We start from the raw sequence: 18,315 nt of genomic DNA on the forward strand, positions 1-18,315 counted from the left end.
CAAATGATTTGTACAAAAATTATAAGGTATGATTGTAATTTGCCTCACTGTACAAAACGTGTCATTATTTCCTCATATTGGCCAACCAGACATAAAGCAATCCATATGAAAAATCTACTTCAGAGTCATTAAAGTTCACACACAAAAATGATCATCCTTCACTTTATTAAGTATCTCTGTCTTCCTCCCCCATGTTAAGTCTCGTTCAGGAACAACCCCTTCTCAGAATGAACATATGGGCCTGCCAACTGGTCTGCTCTTAGGCACACATGTTCCCTTAGAATGCTGCTTGCTACTCTAAAAAATACTCCTCCCTCTCCCACCTTTTTTTCACTGAGTGTCAACAGATTTACCGCTACCTTTAAATGACTGGGTGGATTATAGAGCAGGTATTTCTCTCATATCAAAAGGCTGAAGTTTTATACTGTACTCTTCTTGGTCAATCATACACAAACAAGGTATAGACCCAATCAATAAAGCAAGAACTACAAAGATTATAAGCAATGTCATAATTCCCCAAAACAAAATTTAACTTACCAAAAGTTTTTTGCTTGAAACTGATGGCTTTCTATGCATGCAATAATGGTTTGCTGTCCATCTATTTTCTTACCATATACCTTATTGGTAAAGAAAATAAACACAAGAGTGAATTTAGGGCCACAGAATGTCCAACTTTAAACATATATAAAATATTGAAAACTGTATAGAACTGTGGCAAGAACATATAAAAGAATACAAAGTAGGTCATCACTCCAATATAGCAGCTAGGAAAACAAGTACTTATACATTGAATCACAGATTCTTAGTGAATCATAAAATAGCTCATAACTGATGAAGTACAACTTATTGGGAAAAAACTAACTGTACTCTCATATGTTCAAAAATATTTCACAATCTCAGGGGTTGTCATTTCTCTAGACATTTAAAATAAAAAAGTACTGAGACTGAAGTGAGAAAGTTAATTTACTTATAACTGAGAAAGTTCACTAAGAGAATGCCTGTAATGGGTTGATGTTTTAATATTTCATCTCTTGCCAACTGTTTTAAAAGTAATGAATAATTTGTGTCTTTCAATCCTCTGGGGACAAGTGAGGACTCTAACTCAACCATACCACCTTATCCTTGAGTTATTCTTCCAAAAGAATCCTAGTCAACACGCTTATAACCGAAAGAACCTGTATGGTATTTCAGGTCATGGTGCTATACTTTTCAAATAATTACTGAGAGTTAGATACTTAAGGGAACCATATGAATTTCTGTCCTAACCAGGCATCTTCTAAGAGTGAAATGGGGTGGCTATTGTTATAATAACAAAGTTGGGACAGAAGGTATAAACCAAGATGTACAGTCTTCTTAGATTGGTAGGCAGAGGCCAGGTTCACAGAGCCTTGAAAGCCATGTCCAGAAGTCTGGACTCTTTCTGAAGTGCAATGCAAAATCTTTGAAGAATTTTAAGGAGGAGATTTTCATAATTTGATTTGCATTTCAGAAGATCACTGGTTATGGAGAAGATCACAGAAGCACAAATGTAGGGGACTAAAAAGCATACCAGGTACAATTTTATGAAAGAAAAAAAAGTACTCCTACTTGCTATCATATTTTATCCTGAAAATAAAAAGTAGGTTAAATCTATGAAAATAAAAACACATTAAAAATATAAGAAATTTGGTTATAAAACACACGAGGAGAAGATTTAACTTCCAATAATTTTGTTCAAGATCTTGTAATTTAATGAAAAGAAGTTTGCTGTAAACTGATGGAGATGAGTCATGAACATGAGATTAAAGAATCTCATCATATCATGTTCCTCTAACCAATATATGAGAATTACTACTTGGATTTAATTCAAGGTACAACCATTTTTCCATTTTTAATGATTACAACAGATTTACTATTTAAAGTTTCTTGAAAAAACTAGTAAACATTCTCAGAAGTATTTACTTAAAAAAATATTGTTACTAAATGTCTATTCTGTAAGTTACTATAAATTTCAAGATATTACAAAAACACTTGTCATATTTACAAAGGACAAAAGATAAAAGTGCACACTGGATGACTCACGGTGCAGACTCCATTCGGATAATGTTCTTTTACATAAGCTCGTAGAGCAGTTTCTACTGAAGTTCTCCATGATTCAATTGCATTTTCTGCTTCATATGGTCTTGGATCAGTTGCTTCCTTTCTTAAGTGATCAAATTTGAAAGAGATTCTGTTTTTTGGATCCAAAAACTTTCCATTTCCCAAGTCACCATGTTCTGTTATCAGTACCTTCGATGATGCAAAGAATTTTGAAAAAAAAAAAAATTCTTTTTAAATATTACTTAAATACTGTCATACTAATATACATTCCTTAAGCTTTTTCTTTAAAACTATACAATAATTCGACTCCAATCAATTGATCTAACCATATGGCATAACTAAAATACTTCAAATTATTAGACTATAAAGATAGTGAGGGTGGTCTTACTCAGTTTACATCAGTGGATCTCATTTTCTCCCAGTATAACATCCAGCTACCCAGCTGGGGGAAAAAATTAATCTTCTAATATCCTGCTGGAGTCAGGTTTGGTTTGGTTTTGGAGACCTATGAACAGGTTACTATTTTTATGATCAGTCTCCAGTTCCTCAAAACTAAGGAACTGGTAATAACCTTTAATGAGGCTACAAAGGAATGATTTTAATCCAGTTAGAATCCTCTTCAGTATGTCCTACATTACTCCTGGGGCCACAATTTCACCTACTCTTGAGTGCCTGCTGCTTGTTTTTAGTAAGCTAATCACTGACAGCTGTTTTCAATTGACTTTTGAATTTAAAAAAGTAATTTCTTCATTTATGTATATATTCCTTCATATATGCATAAATTTGATACTTTATGCTTTGTTTTTAAAACTTTCACTCTTTCTTTCCCATGCAACTCTCCCAATATTTGACTCCATACCTATATCAGGACTCCCCCAACCCTCTGAAATAAATTATACAAACGTTTTAAATTTTTCCAGTCATGTTATTCTACAGATACAGATAAATACACACACATACACACATTGAGGGGTTTTATTTGGTCACTGTTCTATGAAAAAGGAATGAAAATGCACACATACTTTTTTGCACGTGGTTCTTTTCAACATCAATGCCTTACAGAAATCCTTCAAAGTCAACTGGTAAACTGTTCACCATTCTTTTAAATGGTTGCATACTATCCCTTGATACAGATACAACGTAATTTATTGGGCCATTCCACTATGTTGGACCATCTCTTTATTTCCAGGTTGTTTTCTTTTTGGGGGGGAGGATCAAGCACATTAAAAATGTTGAAGTATTATTGTATATATAACATGCTAATGTTTCTATTTACACTGGATGCTTCTATTTCTCTTAGATTCTCAGCAGTGAGAACAGTAGGTAAAGTCTATATTTTTAATTTTTAACACATAATTCGATTGCTTTCTGAAAATGGCTGTGATAATCTATATTTCTAAGAACAATAAATGAGATGTTTCCCTTCATATTATCACCATCAACAAACACAGAGTTCTTGTCTTCAGTCTGATGAGCATAAAATATATCTCATTAGTTTAATTATATTTCTCTGGCTAAGTCCAAATATCTCCTAGTCTGTGGACCAATTTTTCTTCCGTGAGTTAAGTACCTTTTAATATTTTTCATCTGAGTGGTTTTTTCTTATTAACTTGCAAGTTTCCTTTATTTACAGTGATTTGTTTTATTCTACAGTTAAAATAATTGATAAGTAGCAAAATGCTCGTCTTTTCTTTTACAGTTTCTAGGTTTCCAGTCTTAAGATGGTTTCCCTTGCCCTTAAACTACACATGTAGATGCTTTCCTCCGAAAATTCTAGTCATTTTACAAATCTTTAATCCACTTGATGTTCATTTGTATACATAGTTGATAGAAATCAGTTGTACCAATACCCTTTATACCTGTCCAAATTATAACCTTGTTATGTATAAAAATATTCATTTAATTCTGAACTTGATGCGCTGCTCTCCTGATCTGCTTGTCTGCACAATATCACTCTGATATGACTTTACACTGGCTGTAAAGCATTTTCTGCTATCAAGCGATACAACTGTCTCTCACCACTTTAAAAAACATTTTTCTAAGTATTTTTTCAAGCATGGTTTTCATATAAAGTTTATGAAAATTTTGACCAATTAAAAAAACTATCAGGATTCAAATCAAATTGCATTAAATTCATATTTTAGTTTTCATATAATTTAACTTTCTACTTTAAAATGGAATTCGCTATGCTTTTCTATTTGCTCAGAAACTATTTTATGTTTTTCAAGAAGATACCCATCACTTTCTTCACAATCCCATGCACTTCCTGTTAAGGTTTATGTTAGTATTTGTTGTTTGGTCACTAAGCCATGTCTGACTCTTTGCAACCCACAAGGCCTCTCTATCCATGGGACTCCCCAGTTAAGAATACTGGAGTGGGTTATTTCCTTCTCCAGGGGATCTTCCCAACCCAGGGAACAAACCCATGTCTCCTGAATTGGTAGGCAGATTCTTTACTGCTGAGCCACCAGTGAAGCCCCATGTTCAGTATTAACACTATTTAAAATGAAACCTCTCCCCCTCCAATTATTTCTAGTGTAAAGTCCCTACTTGCCACAATAGAGGAAAGTTAATGCATTTTGTATACTTACCTTAAATTCAGCCATCTCACAAAATTCTTTTAAGTCTAATAGGTTCTTTTGATTGGGAGGTTAATTTATGGGAGTTTCTCACTACTTCTTAATATAAAAATCATGTCACCTAAGAGTTCTCGCTGCTTCAAAAGCTTTAAGAGTTCTCATTCTCTTGACTTATTTGCGACCCTCCCATTTATGATACATAATGATGGTGACAAGCTGGCATATCTAGATAGTTTTCTATTTCACATTAAGTGAAGTCGCTCAGTCGTGTCCGACTCTTTGCGACCCCAAGGACTGTAGCCTTCCAGGCTCCTCTGTCCATGGGATTTTCCAGGCAATAGTACTGGAGTGGATTGCCATTTCCTTCTCCAGAGGATCTTCCTGACCCAGGGATCGAACCCAGGTCTCCCACATTATAGACAGACGCTTTACCGTCTGAGCCACCAGGGAAGTCAATACTACTGTTTTTTATTAAACAGTCTATTATATTTAAGAGGTTCTCTTCTACCTCTGTTTTACATAGGGTTTTTGTAATGAGGATTAGCTGCTGGATTTTTCAAACACCTTTTCACTGTCCTTTGATATATCATAAGACTTGTTGGCTAATTGATAGAGCCATATATTGTCTTGGAACCACTCCTACTTTCCATAATAAATTCCATTTCATCTCGGCATATCATTCTTCTGATATACTTCTGGGTTCTATTTGTCAATATTTAAAAAGTTCTGAAATCTACAGTCATATGTCATATGAGAGATTAGTGTAGTGTGCTTTTTTGTTTTATATTTGTTAGGTTTAAGTATTAAAATTATGATAGGTTCATAAAACAAATTTGAGAGCTACCCAACATTTTAAAAATATGCACTCCCTGGATCTAGCCAATCTTTTAGGGATTTACCTCAACATAACAATGGTCCGTGTGCTCAGAGGTATAATGAGGTTCAGCACAGTACTGTTTGTAACAGTTAAAAAACCAAACCCAAAATCTCCCAAGGGGAAAGAAAAACTAACAGCTTTACAAAATGAAACCCACTATAAGCCTCTATATATACATGTGTGTATTTACATACATGCATAAATCTATTTGTCTTCCTATCTACCTATCCAGATTTACCTTTTCCCTTCAGTTGTAAGTCATCTTCTGTTTAGTCTCTCTGTTTCCCCTGTAACTACATAACTAGGGGACCACATATTACATAATGCCAAATGCAAGCTTTAATTAGCCACTGAGACTTTTACTACTTTCTGTTGTGTTTTATCTACAAGCTCCTTCTTCATATCTTTTCTATAAATTGTGCCTCATGTAAGCATAATATGAATATAACTACTGTTCAATTATTAGTAACTTTAAACCAAAAAATGAAAAATAAGAATGCTAGTGACTTTTTGTGGCTTTTCTTTGCTTAGCAATTCCAACTTGCACTTTGGAAAGAAAAGATTTAATAATTACTAAATGCTAAGTTATTCACATGAACAACTGTAGAATTCCAGAGTAACCAAATTATGACATAAATCTTACTAATATATATTCTAGATTTTGGATTAACATAGGATTGATTTTTTTCCCTATAAAAAATAAGGTAATAAAGCAATTATCTTAAAAAAGCTTAAAATAATTATATTTGAGTATTTCTAAAAGGGACTTTTTGCTAATAGCATTATTGGTCTCAATAAAAGAAACTACATTTTCAATTATTTTGCCCCTAATTGGCTATGGTTAAAATAAACACTTAAAAAAATTTTTTTAAACATACCGCTTCACAATTTTTGCAGAATACATTAACCATTATAAGTGCAATAAAGAATAGCAGATCTTGTGTTTATATGAAATGTACATACCTGATCTTCATAACCTTCAATTTTTACTGGGGTAAACTGGTCCAAGTTATATTGTGCAAATGCACTAAAAAAGAAAAAAGTCGGTTATTTAAAATTATGTATTTAATGCTCTTAAAAAAATCACAAACAATTCACTTGTCAATAAAAGTCTCCCGCACTGCACACGACAAGTTAAATAAAACTGTAATTCTCCACTACTGATCTTATATTAGGTATATATTATATAGATATGGCTTTATAAAAACTGATGAATGACATCCAGCTTTCGATATTTAGCTAGTACAGGCCTCACTTATCACATCCACAAAAAGAGGGGTTTGAACTAGATGACTTCCAAAGTTCCTTCTAGTTCAGAAAACACTCCATTTACCCATTCATCATCCATTTACCTACCTCTCCATCCATGCAAATATTTAGGTGTTAAGCACTCTGTTAAACACACTGAAACCAATAATTTCTCTGCCCCTACAGCCCAATCACCCATTTCTAAGTCACCTGTTCCTGTAGTTAAGATATTTTTATGCCCTTTACTATGAGTCACTCACATCTTTTACTTTTCACCATGTATTTCCACTAATTTCTTTTATCTATTATTCAAATTCTGTTCATTATTTAAACTCAGCTCAAAAATCATCTCTAAATAGAAATTTTAAATTTCTTCCCTTGGGCTCCAAAGGCCTTTGATATTGGGCTCCAATATGCCTCTATACTTTCTTCAGTTGGCTAGAAACTGAACATGTCTGACTCCCCACTGGGAAATCCCTAAGAGGTTTATTTGTCTCATCATCACAGTAAAGTCTGGTATTCATACATCTGTTAGATAAAAGGCAATTTCTGGATATTTCAAAGTTTTCTAGATTTAGGAGTACCAAGTCTTCAGTATGCCTAATTTTACTATGAAATATACTGAATTTATGCCTTTTAGCAAAGATGTCCAATTAAAGCCACTTTTTAAGAAAACCCACGTTTTTTTCCCCTTACAAAAAGACAGAAATTTCTCAAAACTAAGTTATAAAAAAATTAAAAGAGTTAAAGCAATAGGAAAAAGGCAGAAGGTAGAAAAGAAGTACAGAGAAAGAGACTGCTTATAGTAAAGAAATTCAATATCAAAAAATGAAATTGAAGCAGCAACAGGACTATGGCTATGCACTTACTCTGATGAAACTGCTGCTAGGCTACATTCTAAATGTTTTTATAATGCTTTCCAAACTTATGTTATATAGCTCTGGACAGTCTTAAGGACAGGTGATACATTAACTTTTGAGGATGAAACCAGGTTTGGAGATACTTCAAAAGTAATTTAGAATAAAGGGAACAATGAGGCATGGTAACACAATATTTGTTTGAAAATTATTTCATAGGACAGTATAAATCAGAGTAATACAGTTCTAAAGTCAATCAATGATTTAAGATGTATTTCTGTACTTTACAGATAACCTCAAAAATCTGCAAAATGAATTTGAATAAAGAGAAATTCTGTACAAAGATTACAACTGAAGTCAACAAAAAGAATCAATACTTTCTCTCCTTATTCATCTAGTTAGCAATCATTTACTGCAACTATAACCACATGCAAGAAAAACTGATGTTTCTACTCAAGGTTTTGATGTTTTTTGAAGTCATACTTATAAACATCTTGTTTTTATCACTAGGTACTGATTTCCTCAAAGACTAATCTTAAAAAATTAGAATATCAGGCATTTAATGTATATACCTCTTAAAACATGGACCAGGACGTCCTGTCCCTGAAATTTGGTTTATAACAGAAGAGAAATATAGCTCACATTCCAAGGAAATTCAATTTATTTAAAAGTAACAAACATCAGATAAACATTCCTTTGGATAAATAAAATTTCAATGCTTTCATACTTTATTCAAATGTATGGCTATTTCATACCACTTATATAATTATGAATATTTTTGTGACCTTTATTAAACTTTATTCTGCACAGGAAAAACTTCTTTCAACAAATCAAGTTTCTTATTTCCTTAACTTAAAAAAATTCACTGATTTTTGCAGCTACATTAAACAACCCACATTTATTTACCACAGAGAACTCAAGAGGAAACAATTACTCTGAAAAGTACTGTTGTTAAAAGGTCATGAACAGTGTACATTTCCTTTACTTTTTTAAGACTTTTGTCAACATGCTATATGCTATAAGAAAGAAAATAAATTTTACTTGGATATATCATCTAAAAGGTTTAAAGAACTTAGGAATAAGAGGCTATTCACTCAGAAACTAATGACTGAAGTCAAAGATATCAAGTAAACTGATTTCTATTAAGCATGTCAATCATTAACAGGGGTGGAAGCAACCCAAATGTCCACTGACAGGTGAATGAAAAAACAAAATGTTTATCCATTTTTTTAATCCACAAAACACACACACAGCAAGTGTTAAAAAGGAAGGAAGTTTTAACATGCTTCAACACAGGAGAACTTTGAAGACATTCTGTTAACTAGAATAAACCAGTTACAAAAGGACAAATACGGTATGATTCCAGTTATAAGAGGTATCTGGGGAAGTCAAATTCATACAGAAAATAGAATATAATTCCCAGGGGCTAAGAGGAGGGGAGAATGGGAAATTGTAGAGTTTCAGTTTGGGAAAATTAAAAAAAAAGTTCTGGGAAATGGATAGTGGTGATGGCTGTACAAAATGTGTATGTACTTAATGCCAAAGAACTGTGTGCTTAAAAAAGCATTAAAAAGTTAAACTTTATATTAGGTATATTTTTCCCACAATAAAAAATAATATATAAACATTGCTATTAAAAGATAACAGGGCATAAAAGACCGCTAACAGCTTGTACAATCTTGAGAATGAAGAACAGAGCTGGAAGAATCATGCTTTCGTATTTCAGAGTTATACTACCGGGTTGGTCAAAAGGTTTGTTTGTTTTTTTCCATAAGATGTTAAGGAAAAACACAAATGAACCTTTGGGCCAATCTAATTCAGAGCTATTGTAATCAAAACAGTATGGTGCTAACACAAAAACAGACATATAGACCAATGGAACAGAATAGAGAACCCAGAAATAAATTCACATACTTATATTCAATTAATCTATGACAAAGAAGGCAAGACATTAAATGGAGAAAAGACAGTCTCTTCAGTAAGCGGTGTGGGAAAACTGGACAGCGACATGGAAAACAATAAAATCTGAACATTCTCTAATACCATGTATGAAAATAAACTCTAAAGCCCCAACTATAAGACTGGAAATCATAAAATGCCTAGAGGAAAACATAGACAATACTGTTTGATATAAATCGCAACTAGTTTTAGATCCATCTCCTAGAGCAAAATAAATAAAAGGAACGTAATTAAACCTAAAACCTTTTGCACAGCACAGGAAACCATCAACAAAACAAAAAGACAAAATAATGAACAGGAAAAAATATTTGCAAATGATATATAACTGATAAGGAATTAATATCCAGAATATATAAAAAGTTGATACAAATCACAGTTTAAAAAAAAAAAACACCTGATTAAAAAATAGGCAGAAGAATTGAACAGACCTTCCAAAGAGGACATACAGATGATCAACAGGCATATGAAAAAATGTTCAACATTACTAATCATTAGGGAAATGTGAATCAAAACCACAGTGAGATATCACTTCACACCTGTCAGAATGGCTAGTATCCAAAAGAACATAAATAACAAATGCTGGAAAGTATGTGGAGAAAAGGGAACCCCGCTACACTGATGGTGGGAATGTAAATTGGTGTAACCATGTGAAAAACAATATGGAGCTCTCTCAAAAAACTAAAAACAGAACTGCTTTATGACCCAGCAATTTCACTCCTTGGCTTCTATTGGAAGAAAACAAAAAAACTATTTCAAAAGGATACCTGCACCTCAATGTTCATAGCAGAATTATTTACAATTGCCAAGATATGGAAGCAACCTAAGTGTCCACCAACAGCTGAATGGATAAAGAAGCAGCAGTAAATATGTACTATGGGATACTACTCAGCCATAAAAAATACTGAATTTTTGCCACCTGCAACAACATTGGTGGACACGGAGAGCATTTATGCTAAGTGAAATAAGTCAGAGGAAGACAACTATTGTATGATATCACTTATACGTATAATCTAAAAATAGGACAAACTAGTGAATATAACAAAAAAGAAACAGACTTACAGATATGGAGCACAAACTAGTGGTTATCAGTGGGGAGAGGGAAAGGGGGTAGGGCAAGAAAAGGGCAGGGGATTAAGAAGCACAAACTATTATGTATAAAATAAATAAGCTACAAGGATATATTGTACAAGGAATATAGTCAGCATTTTGTAGTAATCACTCATGGAATATAGTTTTAAAAAGCTGTGAATCACTATGCTGTACACCTATAACATATGTAATATTGTATATCAACCATTTCAATTTAAAAAGTGGGGAAAAGATAACAGGAATTTAAATCAGAAATGTCTAGAAGTCTGCTGAACCTCCACCTTCACTAGAATTAACTCTAAAAAACAAATTTATTTGATAAAGCCTTCAAACATTACAAAAAAAGGATTAGAGCAAATTTTCCCCATTAGTCAAGATTTCACATTCTGGTAGTATTCTAAGATGAAAGTAAGTGGCTGTATGGATACTGAACACTCTTTGTAAGGCACCTTAAAGTTTAATTTCATCATTTTCAAATGAGTAAAGAAATTAGTTAAATATGGGTCCACAAGCCTTATTCAAGGAGGTGAGAGAAGAAAAGAAAACAAATTATTTCTCTGAAATCTTAAGATAGTTGTGGCAAGTCATGATTGTGGTCATTGGTCCAAAGATGATATACTAAGATTTAGAACTGCTTAGTGATTCTTTGATTTACTCACAAATCTAGTAAATACTTATTAAGTAAGCATCTGTCAGATACTATGTTAGGTATTTATAGACAAATAAGTTCCTAACCCTCAAAAATCTAGTTTCTAAATTGAAGTACAGTTGATCTGTAATATTTCAGGTGTACAGCAAAGTGATTCAGTAATACAAACATATACATTCTTTTTCAGATTCTTTTCCACTACAGGTTATGACAAGATATTGACTATAGATCCCTGTGCTATATAGTAGTCGGTCCTTCTCAAATATCTATTAGGATCAAGCATTTAATAGAAAGTTAAGCTTGCATAAAATTGAAAGTATCACAATTTTAAAAATCAAAGTTTCTAAAATAGTTTTATCCAACTGTGCAAATGTCAAAATGTAGTATTAAGTATTTAAGCCACACACAATGAATACCGAGTTTCATGTTATAGTTATATCTCTATATCCCTCTGTGGTCCAAACATTTCTCTCCTAATCTAGTACATATATATGAATTTGAAGTACATGTATCTGTTTCATGGATTAGTACCTAAAAACCCCTTTAAAAGTTTTTCCCATGTCACTTTAATTATGTTAATATAATACATAATACTTACTGGGCTGCTCCTTCCCTGAGAAGATTATCATTATTAAGTAGTAACCGAACATCTGCAAAACAAACATTATGTTTTCAGTATTACTATTTTCCTATATTTGAAATTTCTATGGACTGAATTTAGGTTATTTCAGTCATGTATTAGCCTCCTACCCACCCCCCAAAATATGTACAGAAGATCAAAATATTACCTTGATGACCAAAATAACCACAGAAACACATCATGGTATTAATGAGAAAAGAAAAGATTTTGGAAAGGAAATAGGAGATGGAATGAAATAAAAATATGTTATTTCAAATGCAGGCAGACTGAGACTGTAACCACCTGTACCTGTAACTTTCTTCTTTGTGTCTCCAAAGAATAAAGGGAAGATAACCTACACCAAAAAGATGATGTGAACAGATCTGCCAAAGACTGAGGACTATGCCTCTTAGTGTGACAATACTATCATGAGTCTCAAATGTATTTGCTTTATGGAAAAAGTGATTAAAACAAGAAACGGCTTGTGAACGCAGTACAGATGTAGGCATTTTGTTTCTCAGACATCTCATGTTCAATGACAGACGAATGTGTTTAGTTGGATATGGATAACTACTTTACTTGACTGAGTAATCTCATTTTGTTTGTTGATTCTTAACTTTGTCCTAATTTTAGACTCAACTATGCAGACATGTATCTATTAATCATTAAAACAGAACTACTATTTTTAGTTGGGAAAAAAAAATTACAAAATTTCACCAGAAACCAAACAAAATTCTACTCTAGTCTTGGTGTTTTTTCTTTCATTATTTTCCCTACACACTTGGCTATTGTACATAATTGCTATCATAAAATATACATATAACAAAGTATCCTAATTTTTTCATTAAATGAAAATAACACAAATAACTTAAGAAATTGGTTAAATACAACAGACAATAGTTCTTATAGTGTAAAATTGGGCTTCTAGTAGATATAATGTAGATACGCATTTATCAACATGGAAATAAATATACAATAAACAGGAAGGAGGAAATTCATCATGCATAGTAAGTACTAACTTATGTAATGTTATATACATGAGTATAAATTGAGATATGTTTTAAGTATTTTATTCAAACAGTGGAGAAGAGAGGGTAGAATTCTGTGTGATTCTAGATTCTCTTCTGCACTTTAGAAATTTTAAAATGACTACAAATCAATAAAAATATAAAGTTATTCCAAAGAAAAAAATATTGCCTATTCACATACCTCTTTTCAGCAGTAGGTCACAATAAAAAAAAAAATCTCTTTGACTAGCCACTAATACAATTCCAATTTAATTTCTAAATTAACTGATTTTAAACAATGGAAGCTTCTGCCTGAAAAACTAAAACAAAGATATTTACAATTATAGGTATTTCTTTCTCACAAAGTAAACTGGCAATTCTACTTGACACATATGATTCCTGTATCTTCAGTATTTAAAGCACAAGCATTAACAGTGGTTTTGCACAGTAGTGTCTCTTCTTGCATTTAAATGGGAAAATAATTTAAAAGCAGAATCTATTGATCCTGTTATCTTCACTCTGGAAAAAAAAGTTCAAACTTTTATCATATGTAGAATACTATGAAAGAAAGAGAAGAATTTGAATAAAATAAAAACTACTCTTAAGGGATGTGGTTTCAAGTCAGACCACACATTAGAACAATGGGTGATGAGTGGGAGTCTAAAAAAAACAAAGAACAGTATACACGTCAGAACTCCTGCCCAGATAACACATCAGTTCCCCGAAAACTAAGACCAAAAATCTATGTTGTAACGATTCTAACAGTCAATCTGGGAAACAGCATTTGGGAAGCACTAGTTTGACAAGATCATGACTCTGCATTTCTAACCTTTGTGGCGTCCATGAAATTATTGATGTTAATGTTATCAACAAAAATAGCATAAAAATAATCGAATACATATGAGATTTTTTTCCCTTCAAATATTTCATTCCTTTTTAACACTAATATACTCCTATATGTAGTTAAAACCTACATATCTTGTATCTCCCACTTCCATTCCACAGCCCCAGCCCAGGCCTACTGAATGCCCAAATCTACCAGACCTCAACACAGAATGTATCAACTCAACATTAATTTCCAATGAGACTTACAAAAGCAATTTCTAGGACTCATATATTCTTCAAGGGTCTTTCTGATGAGTACATTTGTAAGGCATTTAACTCAAAACAGTAAGTGAAAAACTTCTCTCAGAATTATAATTTATTCTTGGCTCTGTAAACTGTACAGGAGTTTGGGAGCCACTGACTTTAGTGCAATTTACCCCTATCAATTTCAGTTTTAAACGCCAATTTTGACCCAAGGGAGAAGAGACTCTGTCTTCTTTAATGTCCCAACCATCACACATATTAATGGGTATATAGATTAAAAAGACTGACTATTAACACAGAGTTTAAGCCCTACAGGAAACAGAAGTATTTTTGAATTCTCCCCAGCTTCCCAACTTATTGCTTCAGATTTTACAGTTATCTTGAAAGGGAGAATATTTTAACTTTCAGATTTTTCACAATATAGACTACCATTCTTCCTGAGTGTAGCTCAGTGGTTAAATTTTTAAATGTGTAACAACTACCATATGTAACTCTATGTACTAAATCATACATTAATACAGTTTGTAGATAATTTAGGGGATTTTTCTAGGGTATTTTAGGATTTGAAATGGCTGAGCTATTTCAAATTCTAAAAGATGATGTTGTTCAAGGGCTGCATTCAATATGCCAGCAAATTTGGAAAACTCAGCAGTGGCCACAAGACTGGAAAAGGTCAGTTTACATTCTAATCTCAAAGAAGGACAATGCCAAAAATGTTCTAACTACCACACAACTGCACTCACTTCACATGCCAGCAAGGTTATGCTCAAAATTCTCCAAGTACGTGAACTGAGAACTTTCAGACATAAGAGCTGGATTTAGAAAAAGCAGAGGAACCAGAGAACAAATTTTCAACATCTGCTGGATCCCAGAAAAAGCAAGGCAATTCCAGAGAAACTTCCATCTACTTTTGTTTCACTAAGCTAATGCCTTTGGCTGTGTGGATCACAACAAACTGTGAAAAATTCTTAAAGACATGGGAGTACCAGATCATCATACCTGTCTCCTGAGAAGCCTTATGCAGCACAAGAGGCAATAGTTAGAATTGGACATGAATAATGCACTGATTCAAAATTGGGAAAGGAGTACATAATGGCTATATACTGTCACCCTGTTTGCAGAGAACATCATGTGAAAGGCCGGGCTGGATGAAGCACAAGCTGGAATCAAGATTGCCAAAAGAAGCATCAATAACCTCAGATATGCAAAAACACCACCCTTACGGCACAAAGCAAAGAGGAACTAAAGAGCCTCTTGATGAAGGTGAAAGAGAAGAGTGAAAAAAGCTGACTTAAAACTCAACATTCAAAAAATGAAGATCATGGTATCTGGTCCCATTACTCATGGCAAATAGATGGGCAAACAGTGGAAACAGTGACAGACTTTATTTTCTTGAGCTCCAAAATCACCACAGATGGTGACTGCAGCCATGAAATTAAAAGACGCCTGGCTTCATGGAAGAAAACCTATGAAAAACCCAAGACAGCATATTAAAAAGCAGAGACATCATTTTGGTGACAAAGGTCTATATAGTCAAAGCTATGGTTTTTCCAGCAGACATGTATGGATGTGAGAGTTAGACCATAAAGAAGGTGGTGTTGATGCTTCCGAATTGTGGTGTTTGAGAAGACTCTTGAGAGTCCCTTGGACTGCAAGAAGATCAAAGCAGTCAATCCTAAAGGAAATCAATCCTGAATATTCATTGGAGGGACTGATGCTGAAGTTGAAGCTCCAATACTTTGGCCACGGATGTGAAGACCTGACTCACCGGAAAAGACCCTGATGCTAGGAAAGATTGAAGGCAGGGGAAGGGGATGACACAGGATGAGATGATTGGATGGCATCACCAACTCAAAGGACACGAGTTTGAGCAGTCTCCGGGAGATGGTGAAGGAAAATGGAAGCCTGGCGTGCTGCAGTCCATGGGGTTGCAAAGAGTCGAACACAACTGACTGACTGCACAACAGCAACAATTTCTGCCTCATTTTTTGACTTTCAAAACTAATCTTTTCTGAGGTGAGATTACATTATATCTTATACTATGAATGAAAATGAATGATTAAACCTCTTAAAAACAGGTTTAAATAGCTTACTCTGGAGTAGAATATTTAAAAAATGAAACTGAATACCCATTGAAGACATAGTAAAGGCCAAATATTTGAAGTAGATGTATGGATGTGAGAGTTGGACTGTGAAGAAGGCTGAGCGCTGAAGAATTGATGCTTTTGAACTGCGGTGTTGGAGAAGACTCTTGAGAGTCCCTTGGACTGCAAGGAGATCCAACCAGTCCATTCTGAAGGAGATCAACACTGGGCTTTCTTTGGAAGGAATGATGCTGAAGCTGAAGCTCCAGTACTTTGGCCACCTCATGCGAAGAGTTGACTCACTGGAAAAGATGATGCTGGGAGGGATTGGGGGCAGGAGGAGAAGGGGACGACAGAGGATGAGATGGCCGAATGGCATCACGGACTCGATGGACGTGAGTCTGAGTGAACTCCGGGAGTTGGTGATGGAAAGGGAGGCCTGGAGAGCTGCAATTCATGGGGTCGCAAAGAGTCGGACACGACTGAGCGACTGAACTGAACTGAACTGATGGTAGCTTATTCTCAAAACTGTTTAAAAAAAGTCTTGTATAAAGATCACTACAAGCCATTTTCTGCATGACTGTTTCAATGTTTCAACCACATTGTTCTTACTGTTAAAACGAAGTATTTTAGAGTTCTTACAGCAACCAGGAGACTATGTTATATTTAAATTTCTCATCTATGGGTGAACAATTATAAAACTGTTTACCATATAGTATGAGGTTTAAAGAAAGGCATACTGGTAACTGATTTATGAACTATAATTTAAACAACAAATTTTTTTACATGTGATGTCATTTTCTAAGCAGGTGAAACAGGCATGGTGAAACAGTGTTTCTCCCTTTCTTGGCTGTTCTTATTAATCCACTAATCTTTTCTTTAAAAGAAATTTTAAAAAAATGCACATCACAATTCCAAAGAATAGTTAAAATTTTCTTGTCTTTTAAAATAATTTAATGTTATTCTTTTTAGAGGATTAAAATTTATCAGGTACAATAATCTATGTCATAAATATATTGTAGACCTTACATAATGCAGACTGACAAAAATTTCATTGCAATTCAGAAAATACAGATTTTTCTACCCATTCTCTTTAGCTTAGTTACTGATTATGTAATTTATTCTTTAAAGAATGAGTACTGGATACCTCAAGCCTTACTGTTTATGAATTAAACACTCACCATTAAACACTTCATTAAATTCTCCAGGAGGAGCATGAATGATGAACTTGGCTGCTATGCGCACCTGAAACAGAAAGGAAGATATAAATGTTCCATAGCATAGGCCTCTGCTAAAGCAACAAAAGAACCATGAGGAATTATACTGCTTCAAAATTCTATTGAAAATGGCTTAAGATTTTAAAGACTGACTTTTTTTTCACTCAAACACCCTTACTCTTTTAATTATTTAATATAATCACAATGCATAAGCTGAATGCAGATAAAATATACATATAACTAATGCATTTAAGGATTCAAACCTGTCTACATAGGAAGATTTTCTTATAAGCAAATTTTTCTTTTAAACTAAAATGGAAAAAAATGACCCATCAAGAAAATTTATATGTATGAAGAATTAAGAAACATTTAGGTACAACAACAAAAATATATGCATGTGTCTATACAGTCACAGATGTGCTTATCTATAAAGTCACCAATTAGTAAAAAGAAAAATGTAGCGAGGAAGAAAGCATAAATTCAAAATGCTCTGAACATGACACCTGACTGAATCTTAGGAAATTTTAGCTCAAAAATAAGTGAGAGACAAATATCAACAGGTATGAAACTGAAATTTGAAACTGTTAGTCACTCAGTTGTGTCGGACTCTTTGTGACCCCATGGACTATAGCCTGCCAGGCTCCTCTGTCTATGGAATTCTCCACGCAAGAATACTGGAGTGGGTTGCCATTCCCTTCTCCAGGGGACTGAACCCGGGTCTCCCGCATTGCAGGCAGATTCTTTGCCGTCTCAGCCACCAAGGAAGCACCATCAACAGGTATACTGACAGACATATTTTAAGAGAATAAGGGCTATATTACAGAGATTAACACCAATGAATACATACATATATACATACATATATATATATTTTTTGAAAGGTTAGATGACAAGCCCAGTATTATCATTTAGTGAAGAAATTATGAGTAATTATAATAATTTCCCAATCACTATACAATAAA

General features: G+C 33.6%; 1 protein-coding gene across 1 annotated transcript in view; it reads right to left on the reverse strand.

Moving 5' to 3' along the window:
- Window positions 1–18,315, reverse strand: part of CAPZA2 (capping actin protein of muscle Z-line subunit alpha 2) — a 58,113-nt gene that overhangs the window by 11,675 nt on the left and 28,123 nt on the right. Inside the window, exons 2-6 of the mRNA XM_069587957.1 lie at window positions 17,318–17,381; window positions 11,936–11,987; window positions 6,499–6,562; window positions 2,062–2,268; window positions 538–617 (exon numbers count right to left, since the gene is read on the reverse strand). Coding sequence (XP_069444058.1) covers window positions 538–617; window positions 2,062–2,268; window positions 6,499–6,562; window positions 11,936–11,987; window positions 17,318–17,381 — 467 coding nt within the window. The remainder of the gene's footprint in view (window positions 1–537; window positions 618–2,061; window positions 2,269–6,498; window positions 6,563–11,935; window positions 11,988–17,317; window positions 17,382–18,315) is intronic.

The sequence above is a fragment of the Ovis canadensis genome, chromosome 4, assembly GCF_042477335.2.
Source record: "Ovis canadensis isolate MfBH-ARS-UI-01 breed Bighorn chromosome 4, ARS-UI_OviCan_v2, whole genome shotgun sequence".
NCBI lineage: Eukaryota > Metazoa > Chordata > Mammalia > Artiodactyla > Bovidae > Ovis > Ovis canadensis.